Source organism: Engraulis encrasicolus, chromosome 15, assembly GCF_034702125.1.
Source record: "Engraulis encrasicolus isolate BLACKSEA-1 chromosome 15, IST_EnEncr_1.0, whole genome shotgun sequence".
Classification (NCBI taxonomy): domain Eukaryota; kingdom Metazoa; phylum Chordata; class Actinopteri; order Clupeiformes; family Engraulidae; genus Engraulis; species Engraulis encrasicolus.
Window position 1 is genome coordinate 46,258,478 of NC_085871.1, and position 24,289 is coordinate 46,282,766.

Consider the following 24,289-nt stretch of genomic DNA (forward strand, 5'->3'; position numbering starts at 1 on the left):
TGGCGGCAACTCGCTTTTACTACCTTAAAAATGTGTTAATCCGACGCTAGATTTCTTAACTGATGAAAATCGAAGGCAGAAATCAACATTGTAGTGTCTAAATATGAGGTCGATTGGTCTATTTGTGGCGTACATCACGATCGGCCGAGTTGTTGGCCTCACGTTTGTCAGTTAGCTTGTGGCTAGGCTACGTCTCGCCGACGTTAGCATCCGGTTTAGTTCCCCATTCACCAATTGGATGTCGTCATTTCCTTAGCTAGAAGCTAGTGAAGACTGACTCACAAATGTCGAAGCTGTAAGAAACTAGACGGATATAACTCCTAGGTTACTGTGTTTTAAATTTTAATGTTTAATTTGCAGTCAGAGACGACCGTAATATGTCCAGGTTTCAGTTGCTAGGGAGGACTTATTGTGGGCCATTAGCCCCAGCCCAATAGGGGAACCCCAATCTGCTCTGTCTGAACAGCGCCCCTAATGCAAATCCATTGAACTGCGGCCAAATTTTGTATAATGGGGCGAATAGCCTGTGGGACGGCTATAGGTAGAAAGGCTATGGTTCAACCTTCCGCACGTACATGCCGTTAGATACAGGCGCCGCTTCTGTAGTTGCCAAAAGCTTCCGGGTTTAGCATATGGACGCAACATCGTATTTATGTCGAAGTTTGACACAAAATGATCAACCATGTCATACCTACAGCCTATTTTTAACACCCTCGACAGTTTGCGGGGGTTCGCTAAGCGCGTGCTTGCACTCGGAGCTTATTTGAAATTTACCCCTATTCATTCCCTATGGAAGCCGGAAGCCGGTACGAACCAGGAAGTCCTTAAATGCTAACATGAAAGACTACAATCTACTACATGCTTCCCTGAAGAACTCTATTAATGGTGCGTTCCCCAGGGTTGGGAGATGGGATGTTTCTGACCTCCTACTTGCTGAAATGCATTGGAACGCCTGTTGAAGTGGAATGTTCAAGTCGCGAGCTGGGGCAAAAGCGAAGCAAACCGACTTCGCCCCATTGACTATCGTGATGTCATCACAGCAATGGCACCGCACAGTATTAGGAATAGATAATGTTGCACATCACCATTCTATGGACAAATAAAGTTGATTCAGACAGGTTAACGGTTGCAAAACAACCTATTAACTTTTCTAAGGTGTAGTTATATTGACATTGCGTATTTTGAAAGATGAAATGCAGCTAAATGAAAATAACGCATGATGTTGTTTACATTGCTGACATCTTTGATAAGTGGATATGTAGTTTTTGTCCCTCCATGTTTGTAATTTGTTTGACTTGCTGGTTGGAACGCTTTCAAGTGGGAGTTAGCTACCTTCTTGTTGCCTACTAGGAAGCTCCTACCTCTGGGGAATGCACCATAAGAGGCCTGATTTATACAGGATTATTATTATTATTATTCATTTGGAGTGAAGCGGTCCTTGGAGTTTCCAGCAGGAGGCGATAAACACTGGGAAGAAAACTTTATCCCGGAGCAGCCTTTGTGGATTGATTCGTTGAAGAAGCAAACGCACAGACAGAGGAACACAAGCAAGTCCTGTAACACACGAGACCTACAGGTAAAACAATTACAAACGGTACATTGTTTTTCCCACGTTATGCCCACTTTCATGATAGGCTACCGTTTTGATAAACCCCTTTCCTTGCAGCTTTGTGTCTTCAGTCCCAGCTGCAACATACTCCGATGAAACGTGGGTGAAATCCGCCGTGTGTAGCCAAGTCTGGTGGTCCACTGTCACGGTCCACGTTCTGAGATTAAAATTATTGTGCTGTAATTGACAGAGCGGGCTAAATGTGTTGCGAACAGTTAATGGAAACGGCAATTTGGTGCAACGATATCAGAGATTTTCTCTCTACTCTCTCTGACGATACTTTGCTAATGCTATGTTCAGGTAGCCTAATTTACAAGGTATTCAACACAACCATCTTTTTTTAGCGCCCTAACTCGATGTCTTGAAGTCCCAGCCCAAGACGCATTACTTTAAAGTTTGCACCAATGGAGTATGAGGTGAGTGGAGATGAATTCTTAATCTTATCCCACCCGTTGTTGTCGTGTGACTGGAAGTCAGCTGGCTCCCTGAGAAAGAATAATTAACCCCCAGAATTAACACTGCAATGGGGCACCTAAGTCACGCCCTCTACTTCCTGGTTCATGGGGCAGAGGGAGTCAAAAAATGATTACTGGGCTTGAAAATGAGTGATTTTTGGATTTGTGGTGCATAGGTGGAGGTCCAAGGTTTGGATTGGTGTCAAAAAAGCACTCATTTTCAAGCCCAGTAATTATTTTTTGACTCCCCCTGCCCCATGAACCAGGAAGTAGAGGGCGTGACTTAGGTGCCCCATTGTAGTCATGTCTTTGACAGCCCATTCTACAGGCCCTGGCAGCCAATTAGAATACCGGTATCATGGAAAAGTTGATTTCCATAATTCCATCAATAATGATTAGTTTTCATGGCTTATAGATGAATTGCCCACATTTTGAACTATTCCAATCATTCATCTCATGTGTTTATTTATTTATTAATTGTACACATTTTGGCTTCCAGCAGTGCCACAAAACTATGAATTGAGGAATTATATGGGATCATCTGTGACCAGGGGCAGAGCTATAGAGAGGGCGAGCAGGGCCCTCTCGTATTGGTGGTGGGGGGCTTATTGTGGGCTTAGAAAACTGTGTAGGGGGGCCTATAAGTGTCCCAGGGGCCCTGTGTGCATTTTTTCCGCCTCATCTATAGGCCTACAAATATACCTGACACATGAAACATTGGATTGGTATAGAAATGGTTTTCCTGCAATATAAGGTTTAAGTAAATTAATAAATGTGACAACCAACCCCAATCTCTGCCTATATGCATTTGCTTGTAGATAAATGCCATTTTCCACCATGTTGATGCCAGTCACAAACAAGCCTGTAGTGACCTTGAGAAGGCCAGCCAATTCATCACAGAAGCATTGAAGGTAGGAAACCCTGTGTGGCATCAGAAACTAAATAGTTGGCAAGGTAATCCACACATCTTGCACACAAAAAAACACTTTCAAACCCCAACACTTTTCACTTTCATTTGATTACTGGTTGTGCTGTGTAACAAGCAACTCTGTGTGTGCGTGCGTGCGTGCGTGTTTGTGTGTGTGTTTCAATCAGAGTGAGGTCCAGAGGAACACAACTCTGTGCAGGTTAATCCATCGTCTGGAAGAGAGGGCAGCTGAGAATGGAAGGAGCCAATCAGAGCAAGTGGAGTCAAACCGGCAGCTGAAGCTCCAGGTGGATGAACTACAGAAACAACTGGAGGAGAAAGACGACTCCTTAACACAAGCCAAACAGGTCTGTGTCTGTGTGTGTGTGTGTGTGCGCGCGCGCGTGTGCGTGTGCGTGTGTGAGAATGATATGAAGATAAATATGATAACTGCCACCGTGGGCCCTAAAATGGGTTCATTTTACTTCAAACCAACTGCAACATTGTCCTTTTCCATTTCGTAAGATATGGAATGAATGGATATATATGGAATGTAGAAATGAGCTGCTAGTGTGTTGTCCCAATTGAAAAACAACACATTTCCCCTCATTTAACCCATTTTAGGTTTTTAAATAAAAATGTGGGTATGAATATATTCCAATGCAAAATGAGGACCTAGCTTTTAAATGTAACTTATTTCATGTTTGTATGTGCTTCGGAGGCTGAGATATTTAGGATTTAATAGGCAGAGGGCACCCTTTCCCAAAAAGAGCTTAGGCTAGAATGGGTTAAACACAGGTAAAAAAAATAAGAGAATGGGAGGAACTATGTTATTATAACAGTTATTATGTATGATTTGATGGATGTATATTGACTGAGTGTGTTTGCTTATTTCGTGCAGAGTATTGCAATCCTGACGAATGAACTGACGGACCTGCAACAGCAGCTGCAGAGCCACCAGAGTAGTTTCAGGTACACACACGCGCACATGCTCGCGCACACTGCTCGCCTTCAGCTACGGTTCACTTCAAATATGTGAGGCGCATGTAGTCTATCTTCTCTTCTCTTGCTCAAAAAACAAAAATATATTTTCTAGTCTGCCGAAAGCGACTGGTCTTCCGACGGCAACCTAAATATTTAAAATTCACTGCTGCCATATGTGAAATCCAGGACACATCAATATACACAATCAGGGTTGAGCTTGATTCACTCAATCTACTTCCATTTAAAGTTGTTAGAGTTGTGACCCATGATCAGTAAGAAGAAGGGTGTGACTTTGGCACCCCATTGAACGCTGACATCAACTGTCAAATAACATTTGAACTTTGACCTCTGAGATCTGTGTTTCCTGCAGGACGATTCAGGAAGTGACTGATGGACTGCAGGAAGGAGAGAGCCAGGCCGATGTGGTGGTATGTAAACCCACTTGCTCTCTCTCTCCATCTCTCTCTCTCTCTCTCTCTCTCTCTCTCTCTCTCTCTCTCTCTCTCTCTCTCTCTCTCTCTCTCTCTCTCTCCCTCTCTCTCTCTCTCTCACAATGTAATTTTTCCCATGTGTTTTGCAGAAAGAGGAGGACGGTCCACTGCAGAATGTAGACATCTGCATTAAAGAGGAAGAAGAGGACGCAGCTGTTGCTGATGGATACCAGTGTACTCAATTTGGTATGACACACACACACACTGTCTACCACTGCACATCTTCTTGCTGAACAGTTTGCCAAGTCCAGATCTGACGTGTCCAGAACTGCCGGAAAACACTCGCGTGGAACTTCCTTGCGCTCGTCCCCAGAGATTTTGAAGATTTGGCATGAAGCGCACGTGTATGGATGTAGTATCTGATGCGCGTGAAATTGAAACGAAATATGTTAACACGTTCAAGCATGAATCGTGCTTGCGCTCGCGTATTCTGCAGCAAGCGTGCCGAGGGCCTTAAGCCGGGCATACACTGTGCGATATTTTCACTCGTGGGTCTCAAGCTTCTGCTCACACTGCACGATGGAATTTCACTGTTTAAAAGTTCACAGCTCACGACTCACGTCCTCACACTACACGAGCCGACAGTCGGATGCGACCGAAATGCTTCCACCGTACGACGCGACAGGCATGTTTCCCCGGTCTGCAGAGGAGGGAACGTGCGCACCTGAGGTGGAGATGAGGTCGCGCTCAACAGCGAATCGCACGGCCCTATTAATTTGTGCATGTGAAGTGTCAAATCGGGTCGTAGCACTGCTTTAACTGTGCGATTTACGCACGAGCCACGACCAGAATTTCAAACCGTTTTGATTTTCTGGCGACCCTGCGATTGCACGATCGTGAGGCGACATCGCTTGTCGTTACCCCATGTACACTGCACGATGCGAGACTCACGATTGACCTGCGATTGAGCAAGAAATCGGCCCGACTTTCAAAAAGTCGTGCGAGTGCCAAATCGGGGCAAAATCGGGGCAAAACTCGCACAGTGTAAGCCCAGCTTTAGACTGTCATGACACCTAAGTGTCATACTCAGAGCCCATGGTGGTGGATACACCAGAGGCCTTCTTTCAAATGAAACCTAGACTACCGCCGGTTGGTGTGGAAGGAGAGATATGTTTCCATGTATTTCGGCCACCGCTGGTAAAAATCGCTTCCGTCCCGCGACGCTTCCACCGCTTTGCTTTGAAAGTGACCTTAGTGTCGTAGTCAGAGCCCATGGTGGTGGATACTCCAGAGGTCTGTGTTCAATAGTAACTGAGATATGAGTTCATCTTCTTTTGTTCCCCTTTGATTTTGCTAGTTGGAAAAAAATGTTTGCTGACCAATAGACATTTGATACAATCCTGTGCACGTAGCTGAACTGTTCTGCCAAACAAGACCATTTGTGCTTTTAATTGTTGTTGATCTGTTTTTGATTTGTCTTGTAGATGAAACTGACTCTGCCCCAGAACAGATCACCTCCTCATCTGCAGACATTAAAGCTGAACCAGTACAGGTAGAGTGACTGTTCACTGTTACTGACAGGGTTCCCACATGTCATGGAATTTCTGGAATATCATGGAATTTCACAAAAGTTTTTCCAGTCATGGAAAGTCATGGAATTTTACCATTTTGCATGCACTGTCATGAAATATCATCATGGAATTTTTCGAACAGTTTTGTAGAAGCAAAAACGTTCTGTTTCGTTTATTGTTTCTTACTGGTTATATTACAATGCTTATCCAGAGAGGGTTTTGTTTTTCGCTGTAATGTGCAACATTCTAGGATGCAATTATAACCCCTCTTCAGTCTAGAGATGGCTCGGCGTCAGCTCTAGGGGTAAAGTTACACACTCTTTAAAACTTAACGTTATTTCTTTTTACGGAAGTGGTCATGGAAATTCTGTGTTTTGGGTCTGGAAAGTCATGGAAAATCATGGAATTTTATATCTGAATTAGAGTGGGAACCCTGTACTGAAGTTATTATGAGACCACTTTCATATGTAACTAGAAATGCACTCAGAGAGTGCAGACCTCCGTCAAGGAAGCTGTCCCAAGTCTTTCTGCCTTCTTCGTTATCCTGCTGATAGACAAACAGACAAACCAACGCAACCAAAAACATAACGTCCTTGGCGGACATAATAAAGTGGACATTTTTGAAATGGTTGTTTGTAGGTATCCAAAGATACTGCTACTGCTATTAGCCCAACACTTCTTCGATACACATACTCATTTCGATACCATACGGTACACTGATTCTGTTTTCCCCCTGTCCTCCATTTAAAGACAAAAGACATAAACTGTGGGTGCGTTCCAGTATGCAACCTTGCGTCCTCCATTTGTGCTTGTGGCCTCATACCAGGAAATAATATGTCATGATGACATCACTAACAACAGCATTGTATTTCAATATCTTGCAAGAGCTCCAGCCTGATCTCCAAAAATTCCGTGCTCCTGGACACGGATGTTAAGGACACGAAATCCGTGTCCAGGAGCACAGATTTTGCCAAAATTCCGTGCTCCTGGACACAGAATTGTTTTCCGTGCTCCTGGACACGGAATTATTTTCCGTGATGGGCACACGGAAGTGCTTTCTATAGGCTATTACCACAGCACTGTGTAACTTTTATCATTAGAAAATACATGCCAAATGCTAATCCTAAACAAAATAATGCTATAGCAATTTAAGTTGTGCCCTGACCAAAACATTCCCTAACCTTAGCCTGTCATTAAAGACATATTTTTGAGAAATACCTTTTCCAGTTGGTTGCTAGGCTATCAAAATCATATAATGAATGAAAGAAAACTAGCTGTGCCCAGACCAAAACAATCCCTAACCCTAACCTGTCAGTAGGAAAAAAAATGTTTTGAGAAAAAATATTTGAAATTAGAAAAATCCTGAGAAAACGCAAGACTGTGGAAACATAGAGCTGTGGGAGTAGCCTATAGAGAGAGCACTTCTCTGTGTCCATCACGGAAAACAATTCCGTGTCCAGGAGCACGGAAAACATTTCCGTGCCGAGGAGCACGGAATTTTGGCAAAATCCGTGCTCCTGGACACGGCTTTTGTGCCATTAACATCCGTGTCTAGGAGCACGGAATTTTTGGAGATCAGGTTGAGAGCTCAATTGTAAAGTAAATTTCTCATTTGCAAACTGGATGGTGAATGAAGAATAGTCCCCCAAACACTTAATTGTTTTCTCCACAGAGGAGGGGCCTGGAGGCGGGGCGAGACCCCAAGCAAATGTGGAGGACGCAAAGTCGCATATTGGAACGCAACCTGTATCTCAAAGTCAAGGTCTAGGACGTGAAACGCCCAGTAATTGGATAATCAGTGGAGTTCACCAAAAAAATATCCAATCACTGAACGTTTCACGTCCTAGCAAGGCCAGGATCCTTGACTTTGAGATATAGCCATAGTGTGAATGAAATGACCTGAGATTACAAGGAGAATATTAACGCATTATTTACTGAAACTGTTTGAAAATGACCAATTCCTGTCCTTCATTGTCGTGCATTAGGAAGAAGATGAAAAATCAGATGTGGCTCCAGTCGTCAGTTCAGACACAGCTCCAGTCGTCAGTTCAGACCTGGCTCCAGTCGTCAGCTCAGAAGTGGCTCCAGTCGTCAGTTCTGCTATGAGCCAGTTCCCTCCAGATCCACTGTCCTTGGTTAAGTGCAGGAGGTTATCATTGCAAGTGGTCGATTGCTGTGCAACACAAGGTCTCAAAAAAAATAAAGACCACAAGAATGACACAGATGGAGAAAACCCCAAAACTGGTAAGAACTCATTCACTCGCTCTCACTCATTCACACACAGAAACATCCTGGAAGGTGTCTTGTGTCTTATTTGGTGGCAATGACCACATTGATACAGCCATGATTAAGTTACCTTTTATTTAAGCATCTGTAGTTTGAATCTTGAGTAAAATCTTAATATCATTCATGTACAGTTTTTAATCATGGGATGTATGTATATATCTGTGCAGGGATACCTAATATGAAGGTTTCCAATTGTGTTGTGTTTTTGGTGCAGGAACAGGAGGAGAATCCCAACCTGCTTTGTCAGCTGCCCTCCCAGAGACCACATTGGAGAAGCATCTCTGTTCTGGTGTTGACAAGAGCTTCAGTAACATGAAAACTCTAAAAGCACACAAGCAAACCAATCAAGGGAAGCCACCTCATTGCTCTGTCATCGCAAACCCTTCTGCTACAAAGAGGAGTTTGAAGAAGCGCCAGCGCATTGAAGATGGAGGCGACCCCGATCAGTGCAGACAGTGTGGGAAAGGTTTTAGCACATCAACACAACTTAAACGACATCAGCTTACACATACAGCAGAGAAACCCCATCAATGCAAACAGTGTGGGAAATGTTTTTCACGGGCAGATACTCTCAAACTGCACCAGCTCATTCACACCGGACAGAAGCCCCATCAATGTGGACATTGTGGTAAAAGGTTTACACAGGCGGCGCACCTCAAAGCACACCAGCTCACTCACACTGGAGAGAGGCCATACAGCTGTGGACAGTGTGGTAAATGTTTTACAGTATCAGGGAGTCTCAAACAACACCAGCTCACTCACACCGGACAGACACCCCATCAATGTGGACAGTGTGGTAAAAGGTTTACACACGCAGGGAGCCTCAGAGTACACCAGCTCATTCACACCGGACAGAAAAGCCATGAATGTGGACAGTGCAGGAAAAGGTTTACACAGGCGGCGCACCTCAAAGTACACCAGCTCACTCACACAGGAGAGAGGCCATACAGCTGTGAACAGTGTGGTAAATGTTTCACCCTGGCAGGGAATCTCAAAGCACACCAGCGTATTCACTCTGGAGAGAAGCCATACAGCTGTGGTCAATGTGGTAAATGTTTTACAGAATCAGGGCATCTCAAACAACACCAGCTCACTCACACCGGACAGAAACCCCATCAATGTGGACAGTGTGGTAAATGTTTTACACGGCCAGATAATCTCAAAGTACACCAGCTCACTCACACAGGAGAGAGGCCATACAGCTGTGGACAGTGTGGTTAATGTTTTACACAGGCGGGTAGTCTAAGAGCACCAGCTCATTCACACCGGACAGAAAGCCCATCAATGTGGACAGTTCAGGAAAAGGTTTCTGCTTCCTGCACATCTCAAACAACACCTGCTCATTCACAAAGGAGAGAGGCCTCATCAGTGCACACACTGTGAGAGGAGTTTTCAGCACCCATAAGCACTTAGGCAATACCAGCTTACTCACACATGAGAGGAACCCTACCACTGCACATACATGAGTGAAACCCTACCACTGCACATACATGAGAGAAACCCCCCCGTCAGTGCAAACAGCATACGACGAGCTCTGCTCCCAGACTCACTCCAACGACACCATCTTAAGCACACGAGAGAGAAAGCCCATCGATGTCAACAATAGCAATAGCTCCCTTCGTTCCTGTTCTTGGAGTCTTGTTTCTAATTTTGCTGCACTGTTCACATTGATACAGCCATGATTACCTTTTGTCCTGACATGATCAACGCACCTACGCCCTGTTCAAGTGTCTGCACACGGTTAAAGGTTTAAGATTTTTTTTTCCAAACACACATGCAAACAGATGCATACCGTACATGTACAGCACACATAGACACAGACATGCAAATAGACATACTGTACGCACACACACACACACACACACACGGATAAAGTATACAAACACACACAGTACACGCACACATGCAAACCGATACATACAGACACACTTAACACACATACTGTACACACACATGCAAACAAGATAGATACAGTACACACAGACACGTACAGTACACAGACAGCAGATGTTAATGAAAGAAGATGTGGTACGTTATGTTTCATATTTGTCTTAAATGAGAAGAAATTTTTTTCTTAAGATTTATGTAAAGGTTTATGTCAAATATCCTGCGGTGTGACTGTAACATTAATGAAACCTGGAATATAATATATATACACAAAAATTCACCAACAACATTTTGAATAATGTATGAAGCATTTGGCATGATTGCATAAATATTAACTTTATATTAAGATATGTGCATGTGGAAAAAAACTCAAGACAGCAATATTAACTACAAGTTCAATTTCGTAACACAAATTGCGTCCTGTGGGGTGACATGTATGTCAATGTTTGTGAATGGGCAGCTGCAAGGCCAACTATAAGGGTCTTAAAGACTGGCTCCTAACCAGTCAGTACCTCAGTTATTGGAGAGTGCTGTGGAAGTTTAAGGTGACTATTAACCTCTTAATATGTCTTCATATTGCAATGTCTCTGTCACGCAATGCTTAGGTTCATTTTATGGTGTCCTCTGGTGTGATTGCTCTTCTAGAAGGAAAAAAGTTTTTTTTTTTTTATAAATTAAAACACATATTACAGGTTAGCATGAGCTCAGATGTCAGTCATGTATACAAAAGGATTAAAATGGCGATAATGCAGGGAATTTCCTGTGGTGTGACTTAATTTCCCTGCGGTGTGACATACCTATGCAATGTGTTGATGCACGACACATTTTCCCAAAAATAAGTCGAAATTCCACGGACCATTAAGTGCTTTATTTTTTATATATATTTTTTCCATCATTTTTTTCATGAATTGGAAAAACTTTTTTTGTTGTTTTTTTGCGTAACGCCCTTAAACGTCAACCACCCGCACACAAAATATACACAAAGTGCACACCGACATGCACTTGCATTCTGCCCCAGAGCCGTATATGAATCTTAATGTATGGCTCTGCTCTGCCCTGTCTGAGGGCTCCCTCTGGTGGAGAGTTTTGGGTGTTTCTCAGATGCTCCAGGTCTAGAACCTTCTCATAGCGTTAACACACATACACACACTCACACACACGCGGCTGACAAGGAAAGCCAGAGCAAGAGGTGGTGGGTGATAAACGTGGCTAAACATAGACTAGACTCCTCCAATGTCTTTGTCTGTCCTCCAACAGATATTGAATTAAACAGCACACCCCCCTTGTACCTACAGTACCATGTATATGTGCTTGTCTCTAAGCACAACAATACAGGCAGGCAGGCGGTTTCTTTCCTTTGTTTCAAAGTTGATAATGTTACTCAGTATTGATAATGTTGTTCCCTGTTGTTATTGACCACCTCCAGCGTGTACTGTACTGTACCCCGTACCTGGTGAATGTTCAGGGGACACATGCTGCTGTCCGTGGCACTGAAACCCTTCATTTTCAAATCTATTATTGGAATTATGCGCAAAAGTATATTTTCACGTTTTTTTTTTTAAATACATTTTTCCATGTGTAGATTCTCTCTTGTACAGGTAAATTGTTCATAAAGAGTAAATATGTAAGCTGGCAATCTGTGTTTATATTCAGAGCTATTAATTTAGGCAAAAACTTATTTTCAACATTCTTTTTCAGCTTGACACCCATGGTATGAAAAACATTGGGAAGGAATGAGGAATATTGCTGACTAAAGCTCCCAACTTCAACAGTAGAGAAACGCAGTAAATTAGAAATAAAATAGGACATGACATGCAAAGGACAAAGGACACAGTATCATGAGTCGAGACACAAACGCCCCTTTCAGAAACATTGTTTTCCAGTTACCTTGCGTACCAGGGCACATACCAGTTGAGGTACTATACTCCTCATACTAGTTCACTTAGGGCACATACCAGCTGAAGTACTATACTCCTCATAGTAGTTCACTTAAGGCACATACCAGTTGAAGTACTCCTCATAGTAGTTCACCCAGGGGGTCCAACGGCAGCTGTGGTGGTAATGGCCAAGGGCTCAGCAACACCTCCTGACACAAAACAAAATGGAGGACAGGTGATTACATCAGAAGATGTGGCGTATGTATACAGTTTAGTTGGAGCCATGCGCCTCTACACTATGTATATGCTTCTGCACAGACATTTTTCAATGTCAGGTTCTAACTGATCATCAAAAAATCCTTTAGGATTTTCTGTTTTTCCTAGGCTATAGGATTCTGAAAATCCAATAGGATTCATCTAAAATCTAATAGGATTTGTGTTTTTACCCATAAGATTCTATCCATCATTTGCATTGACGTCACAATATTACGTAATCGATTTTGCTGGACGGCAGAAGTACACATTCGTACATAGGAATTATGCAGACGAAGACAACTTTGACCATAAAATACCAAAGAAACACGTAGTTCTTGTATTTTTTTTAAACGGGATATGTACCTGGCGTTATCAGGCTAGGTTGGCCACGGTGGATGTGTTCAAATCATAGATTTATTCAAATGTATTCTGCTCCACTAGATGGCATAACGGGGACGGGCGGTACGAGAAACTGGGAGAAGAAGAGAAAGTTGTTGCTTGCTTCCAGCCATGAACTTACTCTGCCTGCGATGTATTTTTTTTTTATCCCGTGTTTATTTTCTTCAGTAAAGTTGTGAACTTAAACCAAACCTCTGCATTGGCAAAATAAGCACATTTATGCACCGTTTCTTCATTGGTGGCTGGGCACCGCGGCTGCATCCTCTTTTTCGTGGCATGGCACAGGTAAGGTAACCTAACTTACTAGGCTACAAGACGCACGGTACATTTTGTGTCAGGCATTTCGCAAAGTGGTGTTTTGAATAGCATATCTTTTCATCTCAGATGTATCTTGTAGGTTAACTTGAATTCTCTCGCTTCGTTTCATCCAAGTGGATTTCATTGTTGTTTCAGCCACGTCTGCACAATGTAGGCTATTGTGAAATATAATTCTATATCTTATCTTCTGTTTACATGTCCAATATGTTCATTTGTACTGTATTATTATTGACCACTTATGTTACCAGTCCATCACTGCTACCTGTCCTGTCTTGCACTTTCTGTCTGTCTGTGTCAGTCCTGTCTATGTCCTGGCATGGTAGAGAGAAAACGTCGTTTCCCTTGTATGACCATAAATAAAGTGACAATAAAAGCTGACTTGACATACTTCAATGTTTCAAATCGGTGTTGCATTACATTGCACATGTAGAAACACATAGGACAGAATGTCGGTTACATACTTTGATTAAATAATTTTGATTTGATTTGATTAAATAAATCATTTGAAAAGATGACCTTCACAAGAGAAAGAAAAGCACAAGAAACCTGTTATTTATCTGTTGTTGTTTTTATTGTTTAGTAATTGCAGGTTCATCAGTCAGGTGGTCAGCACCCAAACTAAAACCATGAGTCATGGTGGCCAGGATGACGTCCAAGAATGGCATCCCAGCAGCACAGGTAAATACTAGTAAGTTGGGATGAGTGTTATTTTCTGACATTTTACATCACATTTTAATTCAGACAATATTGCCAAGGGAGTTAATTATTCAGTACTGTACCAGTACATTACAATGCATGGCTAGATTCATTTAAATAGCATGTTTGTCTTTTCTTTTTTTCTAATTAGATGGGGGAGCCAACATGAAGAGGTGTCCAGAGAGGCTTCTTTCGCTTTGGCTTTGCAGCAGCACCAGGACCTCACCATCAGTGATGCTGTTCCCCTCATCCATCGGGCCTACCCTTACATTCCTCCCCTGATGCACTGATCACCTGTACCAGTTGTTGGAGTTTTCAGAAGGGCTCTAAATTAACTTTTTTTATTCACTAGTAGCCAAAATGGCTAGTATGTTAATCTCCAAACATACCGGTACATTAAATAATGGGTCAAAGTGCCAAGTATGTTTTCTTTTCTACCAGCAAAACTTAATTTTCCCAGCATTTGGCTGGTTGGCTGGTGAGCCCTGGTTGTCATTGATGGTGAGTAGTTATGATAATAAATAACTTAAATGATGAAGTCCATCCAGACATGTCTTGCTTATTTTATTGTACTAATACAACAACGTAGAACATTTTCTGTGAAAGCCCAACTGGGAAACTCCAACTCCCATTGACATTGTGACACAGCACACAAGTGTTCACTGCACGAAATTGCATTTATGCTTCACCCGTGCAAGGGGGCAGCCCCCAATGGCGCCCCAAGGGAGCAGTGTGGCGGTACCATGCTCAGGGTATCTCAGTCATGGAGGAGGATGGGGGAGAGCACTGATTACTTAACTCCTCCCACCAACCTGGTGGGTCGGGAGTCCAACCGGCAACCTTTGGGATACAAGGCTGACACTCTAACCACTTACCCATGACCGCCTGTCAATCTTCAGTCTAGTCTAACTAATTATATTGTCTCCACTAAATGTATATCTCAGGTGACATGGGTATACTGGTATGGGGATAGTGCTGTATGTAAATAATATTAACCCATTTCAGCCGGCACCAAAATGCCAGCTAATTGCCTATGCCCTTTTTAAGAAAGGTGTCCTCATGCTATAAAAAAAACCCCCAAATAACTAAATAAGTCTCTGAAGCACATACAGACATGATATGAGTTTTAAAAGCTAAGACCATCCTCTTGCATTAGAACATGTTAATTCAGCTCTAACATGCCCACATTTTTAATCTAAAAAAATCTAATATGTCATGCCTAAATGCTGTGTTGCTCCAGCACCTAGGTCAATACAACGAGTACACAGCATCCAGCATCAATGGGTTGACTATTACAGGCCTAGTTCAGATAACCATTTATTAATATAAATAAGTACTTGCATGTCTATTGTACATGTCCACCCCACAATAGATATCCCCTCCCATCACCTACAAAACCTTGAAATGTATTTGTACTTTGTGTCTAAAAATAAAGTATTTGAGCCATTGAATGAACTGATTACTACATTGAGTTGGTGTGATTAAGAGGTTGAAATCGGCTAAACTTGGTGTGCTGGACCTCTGGCTCTTCCATACATCCAATGTGTCATGACATCAGATCATCGCTCTTCTCATCTGGAGAAACAGAAAGATAACACTTAGCTGACACTTATCCAAAGCAACTTCGTTACTCACAGTGAATTGTTAACTGTCCCTGCAGCATGGGGCTTGGTGCCTAGCTCAAGGGTAGGCCTACTTCAGCCTGGATGGGAGGTGAAGGGAGAGGTGTAGGATGGGATTTGAACCTGCAACCCTCCAATCTTAATACCACTTCCCAAACCATTAAGCCTCTGATGTGTGTGACTGATTTCAGAGGGCAGACAATTTGGATGACAACACAACAAAGTGGTGGACTTCATATTATTGACAACAACATCGACACTGGTGGGCCTATGCATGTCATTATAAATGGGCCAGCATGGATAAGGTGATTGGCATTTCATGACAGCATCATGCTGGAGAGTAGGCCTACTACTTGGGAAATCAGCGCTAGAGATGTACACATGGTTTATTTTTACATTTGAACCTTAACAGTATGAACGTCATAGCCTTGCTATTTCACCAAGAGCTTTATGAATTCCGTGTTTATGTTACAGCCTGCAATATCTTAGCATACGTCCATCATAGCGTAATGCTGATAATTAACGTTAATCATGGAAAGCATCTTACATTGACCTCACAGAAAAAGCCACTGAAATTGCACATTAGACTTAAATTAACTAGCGTTCACGAATTAAGAGACAAATGATGATATAAAGGATGGCAAATGAGAAACTTACCGTGGTGCTCATCCAGCTACTTGAGTAGGCTAGTTTGATGGTTTTCCAGTTGGTTGCCGCGATTCACCTCAGCTTTCTCGTTTTATTTTGAGATCCAGTGAAAAGTCACGCCTGGTTTGTAACCCTATCTGGTTTTGTAACAAACAGCACAATGGGTGTTCACGGTGTTTAGTTTATCGGCGATATAAGTTACGTTATGAGTTACTAAACGTTGCGAGTCCCATAGGAATCCATTCATTAATGCGGCACTCTTGCCGTCCAGTAGCCGTCCACTAGAACGTTTGACGTCACATGCAAATCATGGATAGGTCTACGAAAATCCTATAGGATTTATATACATTCCAATAGGATTTTAATCCTATAGGATTTACAAGATTCCAGAGACAGCTGCGAGCGCAGCTAAGTTTGAAATGATTTTGGTTGTCAAGGGAAACAAACTGGACGTTGCAGTCGCATATCAACCGTTTTCAGGTAGCTATTGGACTAGAGATGTAGGCTAACTCGGGCTTGATTTAAAAAAATAAAAAAAAACGTTCAATTAACTTGCCGAAATGTTTGCCTGTAATACTGTCACTTCAAGGACCTCTTCAACGCGTTTACTAATCGATATCCGACTTCTGAAGTGCTGCCGTAACTTTACCGTTAGCAAGTTTGCTAACGTGTGAAACGTAGCCTACCCAGCAAGCAGGTGAGTTTTTATTTAGTTTTATATTGTATGGTTTGCAATATCACATTGTATGTTGGTCGTGTGTTTATAGTCTGACGCAGTGTAAAATGTAGGTCTATTTCTGCAGTAACGTCCTCAAGTTTCCTGCTGGAGTTGGGGCTGTCAAACCATTCAAGTGGCCCATGATGACTGACTGAAAGGACATTATGGTAAGTTTATCATGATAATCTATTCTTTGTCAAACTTGCTATGCACCACTGCAAGCACACATCACAGCCTTTACCACCTAAGTGTTTTCTCTCCATTTTCCCACTAGACATTTGAAGTGAGCAGTGTTGGGCAGTAATGCATTACAAAAGTAATTAATTATTGTAATGCATTACTTTTCGCTGAAATGCAGACAGCAATGTAAGGCACTTCAGGGCAAAAGCTGACATTTTACTTAGTTACCATGCTAAATAACTGAAGTTACAATACATTGCAATGTCCTGGATTTTAGTGGGATTTATCTAGTGTGGTGGGTCAGAAAGAGTCAATTCCTGAACCTGGTAGTTTAGTCTAAATGCTGCCAAAAACACCTCCTGGATGGGAGGTGAAAAAGTCATGACTCATGAGCTTGATTTACACTGTGATAAATTGCCAGATCCATATTTAGGCCTACAGTTCTTTTGGCGAAAGTAACTAAAGTAATGCAAAAGTAGTGTAATGCCTTACATGTCAAATATGGTAATAGTGAAGTGTAAGGGATTATTTTGAAAAGACAGTAACATGTAATCAGTAATGCATTACTGTTTTGAGTAACTTGCCCAACACTGGAAGTAAGATAAAATGATAATGGCCTGGTGTGACGGAGGTCATCTTGCACCTGTTCACCCCCCTCGGAGATCCAATGTGCGACCTCGTCAACTACAACGGTTCGGCAATGGGAGACACAGTATGATACCGCTGGGCCAAGAGACTAGTCTCTCGGCCCAACGGCACGAGACTGTATGAAGCTATCGGAGGGAGGTTTACCAACGTTATACGCCAACTCTGTGCTAGTTAGCCTCCGTTACACTGGCATCCATAGTAGCCCTCAACTTATAAGTGCTATGCCACGGGTGCATGTCTATATGTTCCCACAGCCCAATGGTCCCCACTAAGACTTAACATTCATTTTTAGGCCCATTGGTCTCACAGCCCATTGGTCCCGCAGCTTATACCTGCTGGCCCATGTTCCCACATTTCTAAGAATTTATTCAAATTTAGGCCCTATGTCCCATGGCGGGAGGAAGGGCATGTTCTCTTAGTTTACTCTGAAATGTGGCTACATGAAGTTGTTGAACATAGGACATATTTGAATACTTTCTTTACAATGAGGGGAAATGGGAGCAGCAAGAATAAGCTCTGGGACCGCTGACCCCAGATGCCACGCCATTATCATTTTATAATGTAAGTTATATCACTTTTAATATAAGTGCAACTCCTGAGTTCATATTGCCTTCACTGAATGGGTCCCTCTTGTTTTCACAGTGAATTCACTACAAGTCAAAATCAGATAAACAGACAGGAACATCAGCCTTCTTGGTGCCAGATGGAAATACTTGAGAATAGCAAGAAAAACGGTAAGTCTAAAACTACACATAAGATCATAATTAAGTTAAATGTGACCTGGTGGCATTATTGCATGACTGCTTAACATTCAGAAATGATTGCTATACTGTCACTCATCATCTAGAATACATCTTGGAGTTAAAACGTAAGAGTCTATGGGCTTTAAGAAAGAAAAAAAAGAGTGAATGAGGTAATCACAACTCTGCCAAGAGTCTGTTTTGGTGTTCATTAAAATTAGTGTAACTATTCTCTTCCTGTGCTTTGGTTTTGTTTTAGGTTCAAGTAGGCCCGACAACAGAGATCACAGACAACCACAAGAAGTGACCCCAGGAGGGCAACAGACCATATGTTGGCAGTTTTTGGAAGGCAGGTCCTAGCCACGCAATCGTATACCGGAAAACCACCAGTAAAATTCAACAAAAAAAACCTCATAAGTGAGTACCTTTTCACTACAATACCTCGCTTACATAAACAGCAAAGTTCTCAGACAAGGAATATTTTTTATACAGTACATCCAGCAAGTACTGTCAGCACTTCACTTTTTCCACGCATTGTTATGTTACAGCCTTATTCCACAATGGATTCAATTCCTTTCTCAGCTTGCCTTTCTTTTACTCAAAATTGTACACACAACACCCCATTATGACAAAAAAAAAATGTATGTGCGAAAGTACAAACAGGTAGCTTTTCCCATGACACTCAAAACATGTGAATTACTTAGCCTACGGGATGCACTGTAAATGTCTGACAATGTCACAAGATTTCCATCCATGCTACACTCATTGTTTTCAACAACACAAAAAACCCTCTCCCGCACATGCCACAGATTCTCAATAGGGTTTTAAAGTCTGTTCAGTAGGCCTATGTATTTTCTCATGTCTTAATTTTCCATGTGTTGGTCTGCTCTGTATGTTTGTTTGTTTGTTTTTTCAGACTACTTCACAAACAAATTTGATGTGGACACTTCAATGATCAAGCAAGCAATGGCACAGGACTGTTCAGATGAGGCAAAAATGACACCCACACAATGATCAAATAATGAAATAATAAATATATTTCGCATATGACCATTTCATTTGCTGTGTTGTTTTTTTGCATTATGTTTATGTGAACTATGTTTTAAAATCCTATTATAATAAATCCCATAGAATACAAATCCTATAGGAATAGAAATCCTGTAAGAATAAATCCTATAGGAATATAAATCCTATAGGAATATAAATCCTATAGGAATTATCCCATCAAAATCCATTGGATTTCTATCAGATTTTGGAACAAATAATCCTATAGGAACATTGAAATCCTAAAGGAATCCTGTAGGATTCTGCCTTCTGGATTCCAATAGGATTCCTGTAGGATTTTGGTTCCAAAATCTGATAGAGATCCTACAGGATTTACCTTACTGGATTCCTTAAGGATTTTTTGATAAGGGTTATACCTCCTTTAGTAATTTGGTTCCTTATTACAGAGCTAGAATATGCTGAAATGTAATTTTGAGAGAGTAAATAAATACAGATAACATTCTGGCAAAGTGAATTCACTAACTGTGTGTGAGGTTTGAGGTCTGATGGTTGATATTATTAAAAGTGTTTCAGGTCAATGTCTGGACTGAAAAAGGACTGGGAGAAAAACGGTTTTCTTCTGCGGCCCTGGTAGGATTGCTATGGTAACAAAGGTTATGGTTGTCTTTTTGTGTTGCAGAGACTATACTAATACACTTCACTTCACCTCTAATTATTCTATTGTGTGTTTTCATAATGCTGTAGGCCTACAGTATTTTAGTGATTTTTTTCCCAATACTTTTTTTCCAGTACTTAGTGTTGTTGTTATTATTATTATTATTATTATTATTATTATTATTATTATTATTATTATTATCAGTGAAATCAACTTTCTTCATCACCAGCCAATAGTGGATGTTAGTATTAGGCCTACTAACTTTAGCTTTTTTTACTTTCATTACTAGCCAAATACAGTCTCACGAATATGCCAAATATTTTCTACTAGTGAAAGTGAAATATCACCAACATTTGGCTAGTTGGCAGCATTATTATTATTATTCATTTGGAGTGGAGCGGTCCTTGGAGTTTCCAGCAGGAGGCGCTAAACACTTGGAAAACTTATCCTGGACCAGCGTTTGTGGCATAGAGGTAGAAAATAACACTAGAGAGGACCCCGCCCCCTTTTTACGGCAATCTGTAGCAGCCCACAGACCTAGCAGCCATTGGGTGCATCCCAATATGTGTTCTTGCCTCCTCCACTTGCGCTTGTCTCCTCGTCCCACCTCCTGGCCCCTCCTCCGTGGAGAACACGATGAAGTTTCCCAGCTGTCAGCCTCGCCACAACAACTTTTGAGGGACAATTTTTCATTCACCATCCCAATTGCAAATGAGAAAAAGACTTTACAATTGAGCTTTTGCAAGATATTGAAATATAATGCTGTTGTCAGTGATGTCATCATGACGAGAAGCAAGTGGATGAGGCAAGTGGAGGAGGCAAGGTCACATATTGGGATGCAGCCATTATCTGTAGGTAGATCAGAGCAATGGAAACTAACGGAGAGCGAGGCTCGCCTCTGTCAAAAATGGCTTAATCATGTGAAAATGTCCATCAATACACTATACAAGGACAATAGTTGTGTATGTCACAAGTGTGTTGCCAACTATGTTCATAAAATATATTATTTGATTTTCAAATGTATTTTATCGACTCATATGATTTAAGTTAATATTTAGCCTGCCATTTCAAATCTGGTGTTTTATTAATGTGTTACTTCATATTCACACAGTTATAGTCAAATTTTTGACAGGGGTGGGCGTGTTCTCCATTGACTTGCATTGCCTGAAGGTACCTACACTACTACGGAAGTTAGGAAGCTCCAGCTGCCATTTCCCAGTGCTGTCGCAAATTGCTGTGTCCTCTCTAGTGTTATTTTCTACCTCTATGGTTTGTGGATTGATTCGTAGAAGAAGCAAACGCGCAGGCAGAGGAAACTTCACAAAGTCCTGGAACACACGAGACCTACAGGTAAAGTAATTACAAACGGTACATTGTGTTTCCCCACGTTATGCTCACTTTCTTGATAGGCTACCGTTTTGTGTCTTCAGCCCCAGCCAATGATAGCCTACAGTAAAGTAAGTAACTTATGTAGACCTCCTTGGTCCCAGCTGCAACATACTCCGATGAAACGTGGGTTAAATCCGCCTTGTGTAGCCTAGTCTGGTGGTCCACGTCCACGTTCTGGTATGAAATTAAATTGTGATGTAATTGAGAGAGCGGGCTAAATGTTTTCCGAACAGTAAATGGAAACGTCAATTTGGTGCTACGATACTGTGCTAATGCAATGCTCACTCAGGTAGCCTAATTTCCAAGGTATTCAACCATAACCATCTTTTTTTAGCGCCCTGACTCGATGTCTGGAAGTCCAAGCCCAAGACGCATTCATTTAAAGTATTCACCAATGGAGTATGAGGTGAGAGGAGATGAATTCTTATCCCACCCCTTGTCGTGTGACTGGAAGTCAGCTGGCTCCCAAAATTAACACCGCGATTGTAGTCACGTCTTTGGAAGTCAGCTGGCTCCCAGAGAAAGAATAATTAACCCCCGAATTAACACCGCAATTGTAGTCACGTCTTTGACAGCCCTTTCTTGAAGTCCCAGCCCAAGACGCATTACTTTAAAGTATACACAAATGGAGTATGAGGTGAGTGGAGATGAATTCTTATCCCACCCCTTGTCGTGTGACTGAAGTCAGCTGGCTCCCAGAATTAACACCGCGATTGTAGTCACGTCTTTGACGGCCCTTTCTACAGGTCCCGGCATAGGCCTACCGGTATCATGAAAAGGTTGATTTCCATAACCCCATCAATAATGATGATTTTTTATGGCTTGTAGATGAATTGCCCACATTTTGAACTATTCCAATAATTCATGTCATGTGTTTATTTTTATTTTACAATTTGCCTCAAAAGTGAGCTTATTATCAATAATTGTTCCGATATATCTATGACTAGGTCTACCTACAAATATACCTGACGCATGAAACATTGGATTGGTATAGAAATGGTTTTCCTGCAATATAAGGTTTAAGTAAAAGAATAAATGTGACGACCAACCCCAATCTCTGCCTATTTGCATTTGCTTGTAGATAAATGCCATTTTCCACCATGTTGATGCCAGTCACAAACAAGCCTGTAGTGACCTTGAGAAGGCCAGCCAATTCATCACAGAAGCATTGAAGGTAGGAAATCCTGTGTGTCATCAGAAACTAAATAGTTGGCAAGGTAATCCACACATCTTGCACACAAAAAAACACTTTCAAACCCCAACACTTTTCACTTTCATTTGATTACTGGTTGTGCTGTGTAACAAGCAACTGCGTGCGTGTGTGTGTGTGTGTTTCAATCAGAGTGAGGTCCAGAGGAACACAACCCTGCACATGTTAATCCATCGTCTGGGAGAGAGGGCAGCTGAGAATGGAAGGAGCCAATCAGAGCAGGTGGAGTCAAACCGGCAGCTGAAGCTCCAGGTGGATGAACTACAGAAACAACTGGAGAAGAAAGACGACTTTTTAACACAAGCCAAACAGGTGTGTGTGTGTGTGTGTGTGTGTGTGTGTGTGTGTGTGTGTGTGTGTGTGTGTGTGTGTGTGTGTGTGTGTGTGTGTGTGTGTGTGTGTGTGTGTGCGCGCGCGCGCGCGTGTGCGTGTGCGTGTGTGAGAATGATATGAAGATAAATATGATAACTGCCACCGTGGGCCCTAAAATGGGTTCATTTTACTTCAAACCAACTGCAACATTGTCCTTTTCCATTTCGTAAGATATGGAATGAATGGATATATATGGAATGTAGAAATGAGCTGCTAGTGTGTTGTCCCAGTTGAAACACAACACATTTCCCCTCATTTAACCCATTTTAGGTTTTTAAATAAAGAATGTGGGTATGTTAGAGCTGAATGAATATATTCCAATGCAAAATGAGGACCTAGCTTTTAAATGTAACTTATTTCGTGTTTGTATGTGCTTCGGAGGCTGAGATATGTAGGATTTAATAGGCAGAGGGCACCCTTTCCCAAAAAGGGCTTAGGCTAGACTGGGTTAAAGCGATCCTATGCAACTTTGACATAAACACATAGATATAAACAACTTTATAGCGGCCTCTAGTGGTTCTGCCGAAAATGTGCATTGAACTAAATTAGACAGACATTCGAGATTATGTGCGTATTAAATTTCGTCGTCTTCTGTAATTAACCAGATTCCCTTCCTTGCATTCAGTTCTCTCCACTTCTAAGGGGCTTTATCATATGTGAGATTCCCCCCCCCCCCCTTGCTTATGAGTTGGCTGCTTCGTAATTCACTTCACACAACTGCAATCATGTTTGCACTTCCCTCAGATGGATATTATTTGATCCACTTGTTCTCGGCAGATATCCCCGTCTTTATTTCACATTTCCAGTAACTATATAGTACCTGTAGCCTACATTAGAAGAACGAGGAAACAAACGGCTATTTTGTTGTCATAATAACGATTTCGAAGTCGAGGTGACGCGGTTTTATCTCCTGTGGTGTTGAAAGTGAAAGTGGACATCCATATGCCGACTAGAGATCACGTTTCGTCTCCTCTTGATCGGCAACAACATATAGGCCTATTTTTAGCCTCGCTCGACTGATTGTGTCCTTTGACATCAAATAAAATGTGCGACATCAGATTTCAACTCGTATACATTTGTGTATCTTTGTAAACTAAACGAGGTGGCGTGGGTTTTGAGAATGCTAATGCATAGGCCTACATCCCAGTGTAGTGAATGAATGATAAAATCCCCATCTTTTGGCGTTCGGCTCTCTCCGGTTTGAAGCCCTTTTCCAATGTTCACACAAGCGATTTATTTGCCTGTCCAAACCTTTCATCTCAATTATCTCGTGATTTATTTGCAGTCCCATTCGTTGTTTTCACTGCATGCCAGCGTGATATTTTACAATCAGCTAGCCAGTAGCCAGTAGCCAGCTTTCAGCAAGCTGCTGCCTTATGTTAGACCTCCTTGGCCGCTGCTTAGTTAGCAAACGAATAGGTCTCGCT

At 42.0% G+C, this 24,289-nt stretch overlaps 1 protein-coding gene and 4 long non-coding RNA genes across 10 annotated transcripts in view; 3 read left to right on the forward strand and 2 right to left on the reverse strand.

Annotated features, from left to right (window-relative positions):
* Nucleotides 1-1,951: 1,951 nt before the first annotated feature.
* LOC134464108 (zinc finger protein 431-like) overlaps nucleotides 1,952-24,289 on the forward strand; it is a 53,126-nt gene continuing 30,788 nt past the window's right edge. Inside the window, exons 1-9 of one of the 4 annotated variants that reach the window (XM_063217562.1) lie at nucleotides 1,952-2,025; nucleotides 2,883-2,975; nucleotides 3,160-3,339; nucleotides 3,873-3,943; nucleotides 4,326-4,383; nucleotides 4,536-4,632; nucleotides 5,871-5,938; nucleotides 7,943-8,201; nucleotides 8,458-12,121. In XM_063217562.1, the coding sequence (XP_063073632.1) occupies nucleotides 2,014-2,025; nucleotides 2,883-2,975; nucleotides 3,160-3,339; nucleotides 3,873-3,943; nucleotides 4,326-4,383; nucleotides 4,536-4,632; nucleotides 5,871-5,938; nucleotides 7,943-8,201; nucleotides 8,458-9,464 (1,845 nt within the window). In that variant the 5' untranslated portion in view covers nucleotides 1,952-2,013 and the 3' untranslated portion in view covers nucleotides 9,465-12,121. Of the gene's footprint in view, nucleotides 2,026-2,882; nucleotides 2,976-3,159; nucleotides 3,340-3,872; nucleotides 3,944-4,325; nucleotides 4,384-4,535; nucleotides 4,633-5,870; nucleotides 5,939-7,942; nucleotides 8,202-8,457; nucleotides 12,122-21,102; nucleotides 21,242-21,614; nucleotides 21,687-21,866; nucleotides 21,918-22,361; nucleotides 22,455-22,622; nucleotides 22,803-24,289 lie in introns of those variants that run through there. The other 3 variants (XM_063217561.1, XM_063217559.1, XM_063217560.1) reach the window with 3 other exon arrangements.
* Nucleotides 8,048-19,872, reverse strand: LOC134464111 (uncharacterized). The gene is made up of 3 exons (XR_010037840.1): nucleotides 19,760-19,872; nucleotides 12,133-12,216; nucleotides 8,048-8,146 (listed from the first exon to the last, which is right to left on the reverse strand). It is a non-coding gene; the product is annotated as an uncharacterized LOC134464111 (long non-coding RNA).
* Nucleotides 12,493-14,152, forward strand: LOC134464694 (uncharacterized). The gene is made up of 3 exons (XR_010038025.1): nucleotides 12,493-12,946; nucleotides 13,560-13,657; nucleotides 13,827-14,152. It is a non-coding gene; the product is annotated as an uncharacterized LOC134464694 (long non-coding RNA).
* Nucleotides 14,227-16,262, reverse strand: LOC134464693 (uncharacterized). The gene is made up of 2 exons (XR_010038024.1): nucleotides 15,955-16,262; nucleotides 14,227-15,250 (listed from the first exon to the last, which is right to left on the reverse strand). It is a non-coding gene; the product is annotated as an uncharacterized LOC134464693 (long non-coding RNA).
* On the forward strand, nucleotides 16,370-19,289 carry LOC134464695 (uncharacterized). Of its 3 annotated transcripts, XR_010038028.1 has the most exons (6): nucleotides 16,386-16,425; nucleotides 16,535-16,642; nucleotides 16,749-16,830; nucleotides 18,134-18,225; nucleotides 18,491-18,648; nucleotides 19,148-19,289. It is a non-coding gene; the product is annotated as an uncharacterized LOC134464695 (long non-coding RNA). The 3 variants fall into 3 exon arrangements; XR_010038026.1 differs by having other exon boundaries at nucleotides 16,370-16,642; XR_010038027.1 differs by lacking the exon at nucleotides 18,134-18,225 and having other exon boundaries at nucleotides 16,370-16,642.